Raw genomic sequence first — 15,964 nt, forward strand, 5'->3', positions numbered from 1 at the left:
TTTTATTTATTTTTTTTTTTTAGTTTATTATAACTTTTTATTTCTATTTTTTTTTGTTTGTTTGTTTGGGATGCTTAGATGGATGGTATTTTGTTTTACAGAAATTCCGCAAGTGATTCAGACTCAGGGAATCGCGGGTGAAGATAATGGGGAACATGATTATGATGATGGGGATGCCGACGAACGGGGTTACGATGGACGAGCTGGTAAGTTTATTAATAAAGAACATAATATTTATATTCGCTATTTAAAGTTATAGAGGAAATTTTTTTAAAAATATTCCTCATCCTTATAATTTATACTCCTGTATATCTACAGACTGATAGATTTTTTTTTATAGAAATTAATTTCTCAAGCCTCTCAACTTTTTTTTCATCTTTAATAACAAGACAGCCCTCTATCCACCCTCTGTTTACTCTTTTCTACCATGATATTCAACTAAAATCCCATTTTAAAATAAAATATAATTTTTCACTCCCATACTTCCCGAAAATAATTTTTTTTACTTTCATCTGTTGCAACAATCGATCAAAAAATTCACTCAATCTATGACTTGAAAAAAAATTTCCATAACTCATTAAAAAAAATTTATAAAAACTAACTCTACAATCAAAAAAAATAAATATAAAATTGAGTACATTTGAAATGTACTTACATAATCATAACCATTATCTAACACACAGTAAATGGAACAAGATAACGAGTCGAGTGGTGAGTATTGCGCTTTTAGTAACCCCCGGATGAATTCCGAGACCTCTGGCTCTTTCTCTCTTTCTCCTCCTACCTTCATACACATCAAATATATATGTATATATATAAAGTAATACAATTCACAGAGCGAAGTGATGTCGAGTGAGACAGACAAAGTGAGTAGGAAGTTATAGTGCACGAGGGTTAGGGCGATTTGGATCAAGTTTAGCGGGAGTATGGTCACATCGGGGTAGAAATTTAAGGGTGATATTAATTTAGCAAAAAGCCATGCAAGAGGGACAGCAGTAAGCTAGTGGTAGTATAAGAGAGTGGTAAAGGTAAAACAGAAAAGAAAAGTGCGGTGGGAGTAACCGAGGGATAAGAGGATAAGGAGAGCAAGGAGGGAAATGGAAGAGTAAAGAGGGTCTCGTAGTAGGTTTCACAAGATGAGAGGTGAGTAGAGAGAACGTCTCGCCGCTAGGTCCCAGCCTCTCCAGCCTACCCCTAATGGCTTAATTAAAACCACCCTTGCACAACGGTACACGTTTATACCCTTGCCACGGACTCCTTCCTTCCTTCCTCTCTCTCTACTTTACTCTCGCACTCTGGCTGCTTTTCCATAACATATACATATATTTATACACACATATATACATACATACAAGTATACTTACAACTAAACACTATGTCTACTACACTACGACCATAATACGTAGTATCACCACGGCGAATATTTACGCGCGAGTACCTCTACGCTCGAAATATTTCCACGCGCTTCCTCTATACTACTGTACTACTCCAACTATGTATATAAACATATACAATATACATATATATTGTAGTATGTTCGGTAACTACTAGCTACTACGTTACAAAATACAACAACGTACGCTTGCACAAGCATCTGCGTGTCGTATTTACCAGTATGCTAGAGAAGGTATTACTTGCTCGATTAATCACTCTATTACTTAGTAAGGCTTTACACTCTCTCTGGTTAACAATTAATTTACCTCATGTTTCGTTTGTCTGCAATTCAAAATTTCATTGCGATATTAATTTAAACTTGCTCATTTTTACTATCCTAATTTTAATTAATTAAATTGTTGAGGTGAAGATTTATTATTTAAAATTTAGTCATGAAGTAGAAAAATTTTATTTTGCCAGACGAAATTTGGAATTGAGAAAAAAATTTTTGGTTTGGTTTAAAAATAGTAAAATTTTAAATTTAGTGATGAATAAAAATTTTTGAATGCGATACGAGTAATTTGACTCGAGCATTAAAATATATTTTATAAATTTTTAATGAATCTAAGATGTGAATAATTTTTTTCTGTGAAAGTACATGAATATTTAATGAAATAAATATTTTCTCAGATAGATAAAGTTGAGTAAAGACAACTGGGAGGTTGTATTAATAATACAAAGTACGTGAAAGAATAGTTAATTTTAAAAAATAAAGTTAATTTAACCAGGAGTAAAAACGCGTATGTTATGCGCTAAACAGGTATACAAGCATACCTCGGAGCAGATTCATGTCGTGTCACGGATCGCATCTATATGTTAATGCACCTTGAGCGCGCGTAACTCGTCGCGTGTACACGCGGTGGTGCACCCACGCGACGTCCAAAGTATAAAGATAACCCTATCCCTCTTTCCTATCCTCCAGCTCCTCTGGTTATTCGTATGAGAGTACACGCAGAAGTCGAGGCAGCTGAGGACGAGTACTGTGGAGGAGCCTCTTACTCTTACTTACACGAGGTCTTGCTCTTGGTACGCAAAGTAAATGCTAAATAATAAAATTAAATAAAAAAATATTATCGGCTACTAGTACAAAGTCGCGTGGATGTAAGAGGCTTGTTGCTAAGTGATTTATAGGACTCATGATTCAGATATCGGTACATCGACATTACTCGATATTTCATAAAATAAATTCTTATATACATACCATTAAACAACCCATAATTTTATATTATCATTATTATTAAATTCAACGTTTTTAAAAATTTTCCTTTTTTACAAACTGAAAATTTTTCCTAAATTACTTCAAATTAATGTATTTAGTAAACTATTGGATTTATGAAAAATTTACTTGAGACCTTTTTTGCAGGAAATTAAATTCCCTACAAAAATGTTTCTATTAATTTTTATCATATCTTTGATAGTTTACCCAGAATTTAAATTCAAAATTAAAAAAACTAAATTTGTTACTAATTTTGAGAATTTCATTATGATTAACTTTGAATCAAAATTTTGCTTAACCTATTGAGTTTACGAAAAAATTGCTAAGAGTCTTTTTTGTAGAAAATTAAATTTTCTACAAAATTGGTTTCCTTATTTTTTATCGTATCTTTGATAGTTTATCCAAAATTTGAGGTCAAAGTTCGAAAATATGATTTTTTTTGTAGAAACGAAAAATAAAAAAAAAGTTATTTAGTAAAAAATCTACTTGTGGTTTTTCTTTATTATTATTTTTCTGTAACTCTCACCCAAGCTGCTCGTCATACGCGTTCATACAGGGTGTACACGCTCGGATAAATGCGAGAGAGTATAGGGTCCTTTCCGTTTCGGAAAACAGCCAGCCCGGCAATGTTTGCACACTGCATCGATTCGTTTTCCACGCCGCGTGCGGTTTCAAGCCTCAGGACTACGAGACCAGAGATATATAGAGATACTGTAGGACACTATGGGACACACATGACATGAGTTTACTTCCGAGTCGGATCGTTCGAGGGTTGCCAATGAGCTAGAGTTAAATTGTAGAGAACGTTAAAGCAGCAAAAAATAAAAAACTATTCAGAAAATAAAAAATAAAAAAAATTTTTGCTATTAATTATTCTGTAGATGTGGACATTTGTTTAATTGCATCCATCTCAATTAAAATTTTTTTTTAATTGCGCAAAAATTTTTTTCCGCGAAATAAAAAGTATTTTAATTAAAATTTCAATTTAAAAAAATTTATTTATTTTTAAATTTTAAAGTAGCAGCAAAAAATGATTTCGATGAAATATATCAGAACCGGTTGTTAAACCATTGATCCCAAGTGTCAGAGAAACGAATGAATGGAAATTTAACGTTGCAGTCATAACGAGCAGTAGAAAAGACGGAAGGAAATTTATGCGGGCGCGACGTCGGTTCGTTCACTCAGTTACTGCCAGGAGACTCGATATATCGATCTCGATCGCGGCCTAATTGCAGTACCAGTCACCCTCCTGTTGAGAAAATAATAAAACAAAAAAAAATATATACACACACCTCTGCAAAGGTATATATCGGCAGCAAACACATGAGACGGGTGGGTACAGTAAGAAAGTGGGCTCTTTGGTGCCTTCGGCCGCCGGCAAACCGGGCGTAAATCTTTCGCCCTGGAAATACTGCTCCCTTTAACTTTCATTCTTTTTTATCTCCACTCGCTCGCGCTTATGTGGACTTTTTTTATTTTTTTTTTTTTTTGCTGATTCTTTCTTTCTCTACTTAACTCTCCTGCTGGCGTGTTTTCTATATAATAGGCCAAGTGTTGTTGGGAAGGTGGTAGTTGTATTTATACGTCGAAATGAGCCAACAGCCAATAAGAGTGACGAGAATGAGAATCGACAAGACATCACTCCAACTGTCTCGTTTAATAGACTTTTATCGCAAGCTCTTTTATGTCTGAAGAATAAATATATAACTATATATATTCATATATAAAAAAGTTCAATATATTTTATCAAACACGGGATTTATTTCTCATTAGACTACTCGAGCAGAAAAATATAAAAATTCCGTTACGTCAAAAATAAGAAAAATCGACAAAATTTTTATGAAAAAAATTTTTTTCATTAAATTTGATAAATATATTTTTTTATACTAAATAAATATAAGATGTAATTAAAGAAGTACATTATTAATTATTTAATGAAGATCCCAAATTAAATTTCTTATCAGACTGTAGCCAATTATCCCAAGTAAAAATTAATTTTCCATCGGCTATTAATACCAATACCTAAAATTAATCACGAAATAATCCCCAATTCCAAGACACCGAAAAATAACAACCGCAACTATTAATACCATAGTTAAATACGTAGCTAAAGTGTATTATTATTAATAACAAGTCAAGCGTGAGAAGTTTAATTGAAACAAACACCTAAGCCCTGCAATATGTAGTTTAGTAGCTCCCTCAGCCTACTCAACTAACTCCAGAACAAAGATAATTCAACATAGCCTTTGTTCCTTGAGCCAAATTCTATCCCAAATGCAATATGTTTCACTAAAGTTTCGTCAGAGCCCACCCTCCGTCATCAGGAGAACCTCGAGTTGCCCCCTTTTCCGTTTCCCGACAAATCTTTTCATCCCTTCATCCCCTTTCGTTATCATCAAACTTATATACTCTCTTATATATTTTGTATATTCTTTCCTATTCCTTTTACACACTTCCTCTGTACCAACAAAATCTAAAAGGCTTCCGTGTTGTCGTCGAGCTAATGAAATTTAAACAAAATTATTCCGACATTTTTGCCTCCATTGATTTTGTATACACACTTTTACAAAAGAATTCTTGTCTTATTGTCTTTATAAAAACTGCAAGCTCTACAAGAATAAAGCAAGAAGAGCATTGAATAAAAAATATATAATATACATAATATAAAGAATCTTCTTTTTCTTCTTCTTCCTTCTTTCTTGTAGCGGTTTTTTATTTTTTAAAATAAATGGAATACTGACGTGCGATAGGGACAATATCATTTCCTTTCTGGCACACTGCCAATAAACTTTTGCTGATGGTACTCTACTCTACTCTACTCTACTCTCAATATTTCCTCTCCCTTCTTCGCCCTCAACCTCACCCTTACCCTCTTACTCTCTTACTCTAAAACATCAGACTACATATCGATACGACAGTCGAGTTCCTTTATAAATGTAAATCGATACATTTATGCATAGCATATCTTGTATTATAATATTCTACAAGGTGTTTTTCAATGTACACTATTCCAACTTGATATTAATATTTTTTTTTCTTTTCATTTTACCATCTGTTATGCACATTTCCCGAATGGTTATTTCAACAAAATTTTATTCAATTTTCTTGGCCATTTAACTTTTAACTTTTTACTTATATGTACTTGGGTTAAATCTCGCGGAAAGCTAATAACTAATAACTAATAATAGACCCACTGTTAAGTAATTAAATTAATTAAATTTTAATTAAATTTATAGAATTAAAAAATATTATGGAATGTATTTACTGTCGATATATAATGATATATTTAAATGTAATTAACAAAATTTCGACATTGATGGTAACAAATTACAGTAATTATTGTACATGTGGTTCATTACAGCATTGAATTCCCTTGCTGCATCGTGGTAATACGAAATTACATTAATTAAGAATTACCACATACTAATTTCATCGGTAAACAAAATATATAAAACCTGATGTGTTAAAAGTTATCAGTGTCAATTACATAATTAATTTTAATAAATTAGGGGAAGGGGGGCAAAAGGGGGTAGGGTAGGCAAAACGGGGTACTCCCAAAATTTGATAAAAAAAAATTTTATATTTTAAATGGTTTTCAAACATTCCAAAATCACTTCTGTAAATATAATTAAGCGTTACTTTTAATTTTTTTTGGTAAACTTTTTCAAAAATCAATTGTCAGTTGAAAAATATTAATGACGTTTGTTTTATGATAAAAACTATTAAAAATTTTTTTTCTTCTTTTGCATCCAATAAACATGTAAAATATTTTTTTTTTCATGTAAATTACTTTAAAAAAATTCAACTTAATTAAATTCGTTTAAAATCCAGAAATTTTTTTTTTTTACCTTTTTTAGGGGGTACCCCACTTTGCCCGCAGAAATGAAAAATTTTTTTTTTCAACGGTAACTGAAAATTTTTTCTATTTACTTTGAATATCATTACAAAAAAAAAGATTTAGCGTATTTTAGTCCTCGAAAACTTGGCATTTCTTTAATTACCCCCTTTTGCCCCTCCCTCCCCTAATTAGATTTTGAAAAAAATTAAATTAAAGAACTTAAAAACATGTCCCCGATATATGAAGGTACCGAAAAAATTTATTACGTGTCTACATTTAAAAAAAACATGAATGTGTCAATTAATTAAAAAATTAACGATTGAAAAAAAAAACTTTTATTTGACGGCCAATGAAATATCGGCAATAAATTACAATTAGTAATAAAATTAATTAATCGATAGCTAAAGAAGAAAAAATTTTGCAATCTACCAACGACAGGATTATGAGTTTAAACTCACATTTGACTACTTCTTTTAATAAATTCTCAATAATAACCGCTAAAAAATATATATAATCAATGATACAATACATTGATGGATTCAAGATGAAGAAGAGGAGGAGTTTGATTATTATAAACGGGCCAACGCATTTTCCCAGTCGCTTGTAATATTAATTATCGTAATTATTAACGGCGTTGCGCATTAAATCGACCGAGTCCGTTCGTCCCTATCTTTTTCTCTCCCACCCCTTCCCCCCTCTCTCTCTCTCTCTCTCTCTTACTGTATATGTATATAATATAACGTCAGTTGAGGATCGTTCTCGCGACCTAAACCAAAGTTAATTACCACCCGCCGTTGCTAATTTAAATCAAGACTAATTGATCTACCTCTAGTGGCTTCTTCTTCTTCTCAAACTCGTATCTATTAGCCTCTCACCTCCTCTGTCGTCTACACTATTATATATCCATAATAATAATAATATTTGTGTATAGTATCGTGGATTACGAAAGTTTCGACCAAGTTAATATATACAAGTAACATACTAAATATATATCTATATATATATATAGGACTAATCTACCGTAAAACAAGTTTATTAATTTTATTTAAATGTATATCTATAACAGATGAGACATGTTAATTACTGTGATTCTGATTACTATTAATAAAGATTAATTAACTAAAAAATTGGCTGAAGACAAGAAATTTTTAGTCCAAAAATTTGAAAAAAATTCTGATTTTCCATTTTAGTTTTTAACTCGCGGTTGAATTTTGAGTCGCTGAGTGATGGTATATTTTGATTTACACTAGCAACACGCATCAACGTATACATATATGGTTGGTGGGTATGACTGGTGCCCGCGAGTGTTACTTTGGCATTCACCTAAGTCCCTCTGACGTTAATCTGGTCTCGTGCTCTCTGTACTGTGTGTACTCATGTGTAGTACTGGCTTACTGAACGTACTGACTAGAGGGTGAGAAACTAAAAAAATATAAAAAACTTTAAAAAAAAAAATAAACAGAGACAAACGAGCTCTGAGAATCCTCACACTTATTCTGCGCAGTTTACTTGTGTACAGCTAACACACGCTAATGACCCTTGTCCAGTGACTCTCAACTTGTATATTTTACCAAAAAATTAACTTTGCAATTTTTTAAATTATTTTTTTAAAAATTATGAGTTTATTTTATATACCGACTGCACTTGGAGCAAAAGTTTGTAATTAAATTAAGAAAATTAATTTTTAAAAATAGTTAATAAGCTAAATATGAATAAAAATCGTTACGTTGTGAGCTACGTCTTTACATCTTAAATTTCATTACATCATGTACTGAGACAATTATTAATTATTATGATATTCATCTACGAGTTTCTAAAGTTTTGTTAATTAATTTATGTTAACTTCCTAAAACTTGACAAACAATTAATTAACACTTTAAATTAATGATCTTACATCAAATGTTATACATTTTCAATATATTTATTTGCCAAATAAATATCAAATATGACTATCACCCAGGCATTTTATTTAAAAATTCCAAGTGGTGCAAAATGAGCCTAAAAAAATTTAACCCCCTCCCTTTTCATTGAATATGATGCAAAAAATTACTTTACTTTTTTACGAGTATTTAATAAAATATGAGGAAGTTTTTAATTTAAAAATACGAAGTAAATTTTTTTTAAATAAAAAGCCATAAAAATTTTTGCAAAAGAAAACAATAAGCTATGAAACGTTTGATTGTTTAATAATAAAAAAAATGGAAAATATGTCATTTACGACTGGAGTATAATTTATAAAGTTAATTTATTAAGTAAAAAGTTTATGCTAACAAATGAAGTTTAAGTCTTTATCAATCATTTGTTGGACGGTAAATTCCTCTTTGGATTTGAATTCGCGGCACTTAAAGCGTTTCATAATGGGTTGCACCGTCGCAACGGAACCCTTTTGTAATTAAGACGTTACTTTATGGTCGTGCTTGAAGGCATAAGTGTAGCCCACGCGCATGAATATGCTCCAGGTTGGCAATGTGCTCAGTATAGAGGGTATAGTACTGGCACAGGCATTACATTTCATGGTGTACAGAAACAACAACTACGTATAAGTAGAGAGTAGAGAGTAGAGAGTGTGGTGATGTGGTGATGTGAGTTGAGAGCAGAGTGACTGGAGACACAAGAAACCGGGGAACAAAAACCAGGAAAAAAGGAGAAAGTCGTGATGAATAGAGAGAGAGAAATGAAAAAATAAAAAAAACATTTTTAAAATAAAAATAAAATAATAGTGGTAGGGAGGATGTGGACCGCATCATGATCTCCTCCATGAGGAAGCTGCGGAGAGAAGCGTGACGAAGAGGCGAGAGTAATCCAAGGTAAACATACGCTCGGTACTCTGCCAGAGGAATGAACCGAGCTTGTGTATATTTTTTTTATTTTTTTTTTTAGACCCTCTCATTTCTGCACACGAACATTAGGCATCTCTCCGTCTCGCTTATGGATTTTTATCGTCGTCTTTATGAATGCTCGGGTGTCTTTAACAAACGATGTACCTTTACAGAAGATACCGCGTGTGAATATACGCTTGTACTGTCACCTTAAACCCACAGTTTCACATGTGTAATTAAAAAAAATATAAAAAACATTCGCGTTTTAAATTTTTTAAAATTATGTTTTAGCAACAGTCATTAAAATTAATTAATGCTGCACATTTATATGCAGTAATATTTACGAAAAAAAGAAAATTAAGTAAATTTTTTTATATTTTTTTAGTGATACGCCTTAACAATGACCCATATGTCTAATAATTATCAATTTTTTTAATGAAATTAAAAATTATCAGATAACCGAGTCATCTAACTGGTGATGACGATATGCGATTTATTTCACGTTCAGATCATTCTCAATGCAAAATTTCAAAAAATCAAAATTATAAAAAATTGAAAACTAAATGAAAGTTAGAGGAGAGAGGGACAAAAGGGAGTACTTAAGGAAATACCAATTTTTCGAGGACTCAAATACGCTAAATCTTTTTTTTTTTAATGATATTCAAAGTAAATAGAAGAAATTTTCAGTTACCATTGAAAAAAAAAAATTTTCATTTCTGCGGGCAAAGTGGGGTACCCCCTAAAAAAGGTAAAAAAAAAAAAATTTCTGGATTTTAAACGAATTTGATGAAGTTGAATTTTTTTGTAAGTAATTTACATGAAGAAAAATTATATTTTACATGTTCATGGGATACAAAAGAAGAAAAAAAATTTTTGATAGTTTTAATCATAAAAAAAACGTCATTAATATTTTTCAACTGACAATTGATTTTTGAAAAAGTTTACCAAAAAAAATCAAAGTAACGCTGAATTATATTTACAGAAGTGATTTTGGAATGTTCAAAAACCATTTAAAATATAAAATTTTTTTTATCAAATTTTGGGGGTACCCCGTTTTTTCTACCCTACCCCCTTTTGCCCCCCTTCCCCTATAAGAAGTGAGAACTAAAAATTTTTCAAGAATGAACAAAATTATTAGGAAAGTCAAAAATCAATAAATTTTGATAAAATGTAAATTTACTGCTGATATGAGGTTAAAAAAAATAATAAAAATATTTTAAAAAATAGTATCAATAAAAAAATGATTATTTATGAATCAAAAACCTCCCTTTCAATTTAACTCACCACAACACCAGAGTTATGATAAAGAATGGTAGGCAATCACCATAATGTGAATGTCTCACCATCCCTTGTTGTATCTTGAAGCATGTTAACTCTCTCTCATACACACACCGAGTTCATTCGAGTTTTATTGCATAGGCATATAGATATGAAAGCATATAAATACATATACATACTTATACTTATACTTATGAAGAAAAATATATGAGGGAGAGATTCAGTCGGTTGGTGGTTAGGTGATGTCGGTGGGTTGTATTTTGTCAGAGTACATTGGCTTTCATGATAGAACGGATGCTGGTGTATACAAAGTATAAGTATAGTTATAGTTATAGTAAGAGAAAGAGTAAGAGGGAAAAATTGTTGTCGAGAAAAGATTTTTCTGCGATGATTCAAGAGTAAAGGGGAATAGTAACAGTTGTGTATAGTTGTAGAATAAAGTAGAGTGTTGAGGCGCCTTGGCGTCGTCTACCATTTTATTTCTCCCATACATACATATACACATAAAGGATAATAAAAATAAATATATATATATATTATGATTCGGGATAAATCGAATGATTGTCCAAAGTGGCTTTTTCTGACAAATCTATTAGCATTCATGTAACCTAACATATATTTTATATTTTATTAGGTTTCACTGATATGTTTATTGACCATATATTACTTAATATATAGAGAAGTAGTCCAGTAAATGTAATCTCCGCGGATTAATGCAACGCGTAATCCCAGTCCGGCAAATACCCATGGGCACTTAGTTACTGAAAGTTTGGTGAAACTGCAATATAGCAACCGGCAACCACTCGATTTACATTGCTAGACTATAAATTTAAATGTATGTTGTACATTTGTACTATTTATAATTCAATTTGTTATTTTTTTTTTTTTTAAATTAATTTTCTGCAGATATTTAATAATTTTCAGACGAAGGAAAGCTCGCGAAATTAGTCGGTAAATATAAATTTGTACTCCGAAGGGTTATTAGTTTCTATCGTAAGAAAATTCTATACTCAAAATATTTATTTTTGATTTGATAAATTACCAAAATAATTATTTTATTTTTAAAACGCATAAAAACTTTTTAAACGAACGATTGAACTTATAAATAATTTTTATTGTATCTTGATACGGTAAAATTCCAACGAAAAAACCGGCAATAAAAAATCATTAATGATTAATTTTATTTTTAAAATTGTTAATTACCGACAATCTAGATTAATAAAAAATTTTTTCTCGGTCAATACTATTGTCAAGTCACTTTCAATCGGTTAGTTGCAGCTGATGGTTAAAAAATAAAAACGTATTCTAAATTTACTGTCAAATAAGGAAACAAAAATATGTCATCTCTATATTTTGTGAGTTTTTGATAGACAATTAATTCAGAAAATTAATTTATTCGTTGTGTAACAAATTTATTATTACAGATTTTTTTCATATTATCGATACTCGATATTATGATTTCATCTCAAAAAATATCCAAATCGACATTCACGAGTGACTATAAAAAATTCGGATTACTATCATGGATTTCTAAAAAAGACCGCGTTTACATGGATTCCAACAGTAAATTATGGTTATTTTTACCATTCTTTTGTCTGACCGACTATAAAAATAATACTGATAAAAACATGCTGACACAATCACCAAATTTTACAAACAAAGGATCAGTTATTGTGGGAGGCGTAGAAAAAACAGATATTCGTATAGATGAATATGGATTCCCGTGGATACATATTTACTATCACTTTTATCACAACGCTAATGATATTTCACAGAAAGAATTGTTACAGTTACATGAGTATCAAACGAAACCTCAAAAATTAAATCATATAATTGCCGATGGTCTTATTAATTGGAAAAATAATGAAGCGACCTATGGATATTTAGTTGACGACGGAATTATAAGAATCGTTAAATCCTCTAACTATTCAGTAGCTAATGGTAATTATAGAGCCAAATATTAATTAATTTACTAAAGAAATTCAAAGAGTATCAATTTCTCTAAAAAAGTGATTTTCTTCTGTCGTTTTTTCAGTCGACTCTAATCATGGATTGGTATCATGGTTTAATAAAAATATTCGACTGCATTTCAACCCCACAAATGGCGATCTTTGGTATTTTTTACCCTACATTTTGAATAATGAAGTTTCAAAATTTCATTCTCGAATTAAAAATTTTTTAAGACGACGTCCGGCTTTTAAATATCAGGGCTCAATAATTGCCGGCACTGTGGAAATGACTAAAGTTTGTGTAGATCGATACGGATATTTATGGATTAAAATACCGGCTCAATTATACTTCGGCAGTATTCCGAAAAAAAATAACCGTCAATAGAATGAACAATAACACAATTGGTAACGGTATTGAATAGTCACACATTTTGACTACTGATGCGCGCATATTTATTAAATAATGTTGTCACGAAAATTTTTGTTCGTTAACGTAAACGAAAGCATCCGTAAAAAGAAATGATTATTTATTTAATTGATTAATATTTAATAATTAATAATTTGTATTCAGTAGTCGGTATAATGCCGCGTGTTGATTAAATGTTTATATAATTTTTATAATTTACAAAACGAATAATTTAATGAGGCGTAACTAGAAAGAGAAGCATGACACGAAATCCTAATGTAATATAAGATAGATGAGTCTGTTGATACTGAGGAAATGACCACGAGCCAAACGTTTGATTAAATATATGTAGATATATTATATATATAATCAACAGCACGAAACCACACATATTAACACATTCTCATATATATTTATATATCAAACACGATACAACTTTTTCGATTAAATCAACTTATATATTTAAAGTATATATCTATCAATCTTGTAATTTATAAATTATCAGAGATACTATGTAGTAAGCATGTACTAAGTATTTACCGTTAAAGTAATCACGCGATTCTGTAAACTTCGCTCATCATTATAATTTTATATGTACATTAATATAGAAAGTTATTTATCAACAAATTATACACGTTTTGTTGACTTAGATAATTAGTATTGATAGCAAATATTAATTTTAATAATTTATAAAAATTTAATTTTAATTAATTATTCAAATGAAATATAGTTCACTTGGTTATTTTAAATTTATCACTCGTGAATAATAAAATAAAAAATAAAAAAATCGTTAAAATTTATTAATAAATAAATGATAATTTAAAAAAAAAATATTAAAATTTAATTAGTAAACGTTGAATCTCGACAATTGATATTAACATTACTAGTGTGTACAGAAACAGCAGAACAGGAAAATGAAGGTAAAAAAAAAAAGAATAGAATAGAATATGTTTTTGTATGAACTGGAAAAACGAGCAACAGCAAATAGCAAACAGGAAAACAAGTATGTAGAGTATGTTTGTTAAATTTCATAGTTATTTTAATGAACTCTACAGTATTGTGTAGTTATACCAGGATATACATTGATGGCTATATACTCTTTCACTGATGATTTAACTCTTTTTCGATTCTCTCATCGACAATATATTATCTCATATATTCCTCTCTGGCTCTGTTCATGTATACTACACTATATTATGCAACATATATATGTGTATTATATATATATATATATATAGATAGTAATAGTAAACGTAAAAGGGTGTATAGTGAGTATGAGTGAAAGAGAAAATGGTACGCAAGCCTGAGGCAGCGCTTGTCTGTGGCTAACCAAATTAAACGTAATTTGAATTTCGTTTGAAATTCAATCGATGCCCCATGGCATCCTGATGCCTGTGGAGGTGATGGTATACTGGAGGAGGAACTAGAGTTTATATAGGCATAGTTGTATAGCTGTATAGATAGAAAAGAGAGCTTCGGAGGTGAGGGAAAGAGGGTGGTGATAGCAAGCACAGAGACCAGGTTATCGAATAAAAATATCCAACATTCCACTATCGGCATGGTATATATATAAATATATGAGTGAATGTGTGAGTAGATTGTAGTTGTAGTTAGTGGCAGCTTTGGTTCCGGCTGGGCTCGTATCGAAATTCCCGAAAACCTGCCGGCAAACTGAACAGATAAAACAGTAAATCCTCTATCTCTGCGCCCTTTGTAAAACTTTTACGGTAAAATAAAGTCTAATAAAAAATGTGGTTTTTCTGTTTATATCGAGTTACTTGATGGTTATTATACTAAACGATAAAAAATCTGATATCTTCTTAGACATAAAAAAGGCTCATTAAAAAAAAAAATTATTTAAATCTCAAAATTTGTGATTCTGGTAAAAGTTGTTGTATAATTTTTTTTTAACCCGAAATTTATTCTGCCTAAGATAAAAAAAAATTTCGTACACTACCAATTTAAAATTTTTTTTCCCACGCTGGCATTCAAAAAAATTCAAGCTCAATTTAATAACCCGCGAAGTATAAAATTTTTAAATTCATACTGAGTATAGAAAAAATTGTATCCTTTTGCAACCGAGACTTTGCTGTAATACTCGACACCAAAATTAAAAAAATTTTTTAAAAATTAAACCTTTGAAGTTTTTTTTTAACGGAATATTAATAATTGAATTTTACATTAAAACAAAAAATAAAAATTGTTCTTTCCAATTACAGAAAAAATAAAAAAATACTTGTTTATAAAATAAATAGAGCTTTGTAAAATATTTAAATTGATAAAAGAAAAACAAATGAAAAAAAAAAGCGAGTGGAACATATGTGGAATTGATAAAACGTAGGTCAAAGAGTGTAATCCATTTAATTCCAAACTAACGAGACGTCCTTTGTATTCATTAACCCCAGCTCGCGTTAATACATATATATGTGTGTAGGTATGTAAATGCTTGTGAAACATATGTTTAATGTTCGTGTACCAACTATGAGAATTGAGAAATAACAGTAGATTGGGAACAAACGATTTTTGAAGTAACTTTCCAATCGAAGTAATGTCACTGCGTACATCTGTGTCGTATTTTCTATTTATTTATATAAATATATACATACACAAAGTAGTATGCATACCTAGGTGAGAATGTGTGTGGGCACTCACGGGATGCGGCATCCATCTCTTGACAACTAGAGATAGATCTCTATAGAATACGCGGCACTATATAAACTGAATAGTAGTGAGGATACAAGCGGCAAAACAATATTGTCAATACGATTGGTCTCAATCGGTTGCTCTCGTGTTCCATAGACTAATTAACTTCGTTTCGCATCGGTGAATGTTATCCCCCGTGAATTGAAACATATTCTCTATATAGTTTATTATATTATTGATTTAAATTTACTCTCGTTAATAATAAAAACACGGAAAAAAAATCATGGGAAGTTTTGCTATGCATTATGGGAATGGTTCCCATAATGGTATGGGAATAGTACCTATACTACTATAGAAATGGTTCCCATATATTATGGGAAC

The 15,964-nt window shown here is 30.6% G+C and overlaps 1 protein-coding gene across 1 annotated transcript in view; it reads left to right on the forward strand.

Annotated features, from left to right (window-relative positions):
• The window catches only part of LOC130670649 (netrin-1-like), a 103,562-nt gene that overhangs the window by 78,519 nt on the left and 9,079 nt on the right, over nucleotides 1–15,964 (forward strand). The window contains exon 4 of the mRNA XM_057474099.1: nucleotides 102–206. Within this exon, the coding sequence (XP_057330082.1) occupies nucleotides 102–206 (105 nt within the window). The remainder of the gene's footprint in view (nucleotides 1–101; nucleotides 207–15,964) is intronic.

Source organism: Microplitis mediator, chromosome 6 (assembly GCF_029852145.1).
Source record: "Microplitis mediator isolate UGA2020A chromosome 6, iyMicMedi2.1, whole genome shotgun sequence".
In the NCBI taxonomy this organism is placed as follows: Eukaryota; Metazoa; Arthropoda; class Insecta; order Hymenoptera; family Braconidae; genus Microplitis; species Microplitis mediator.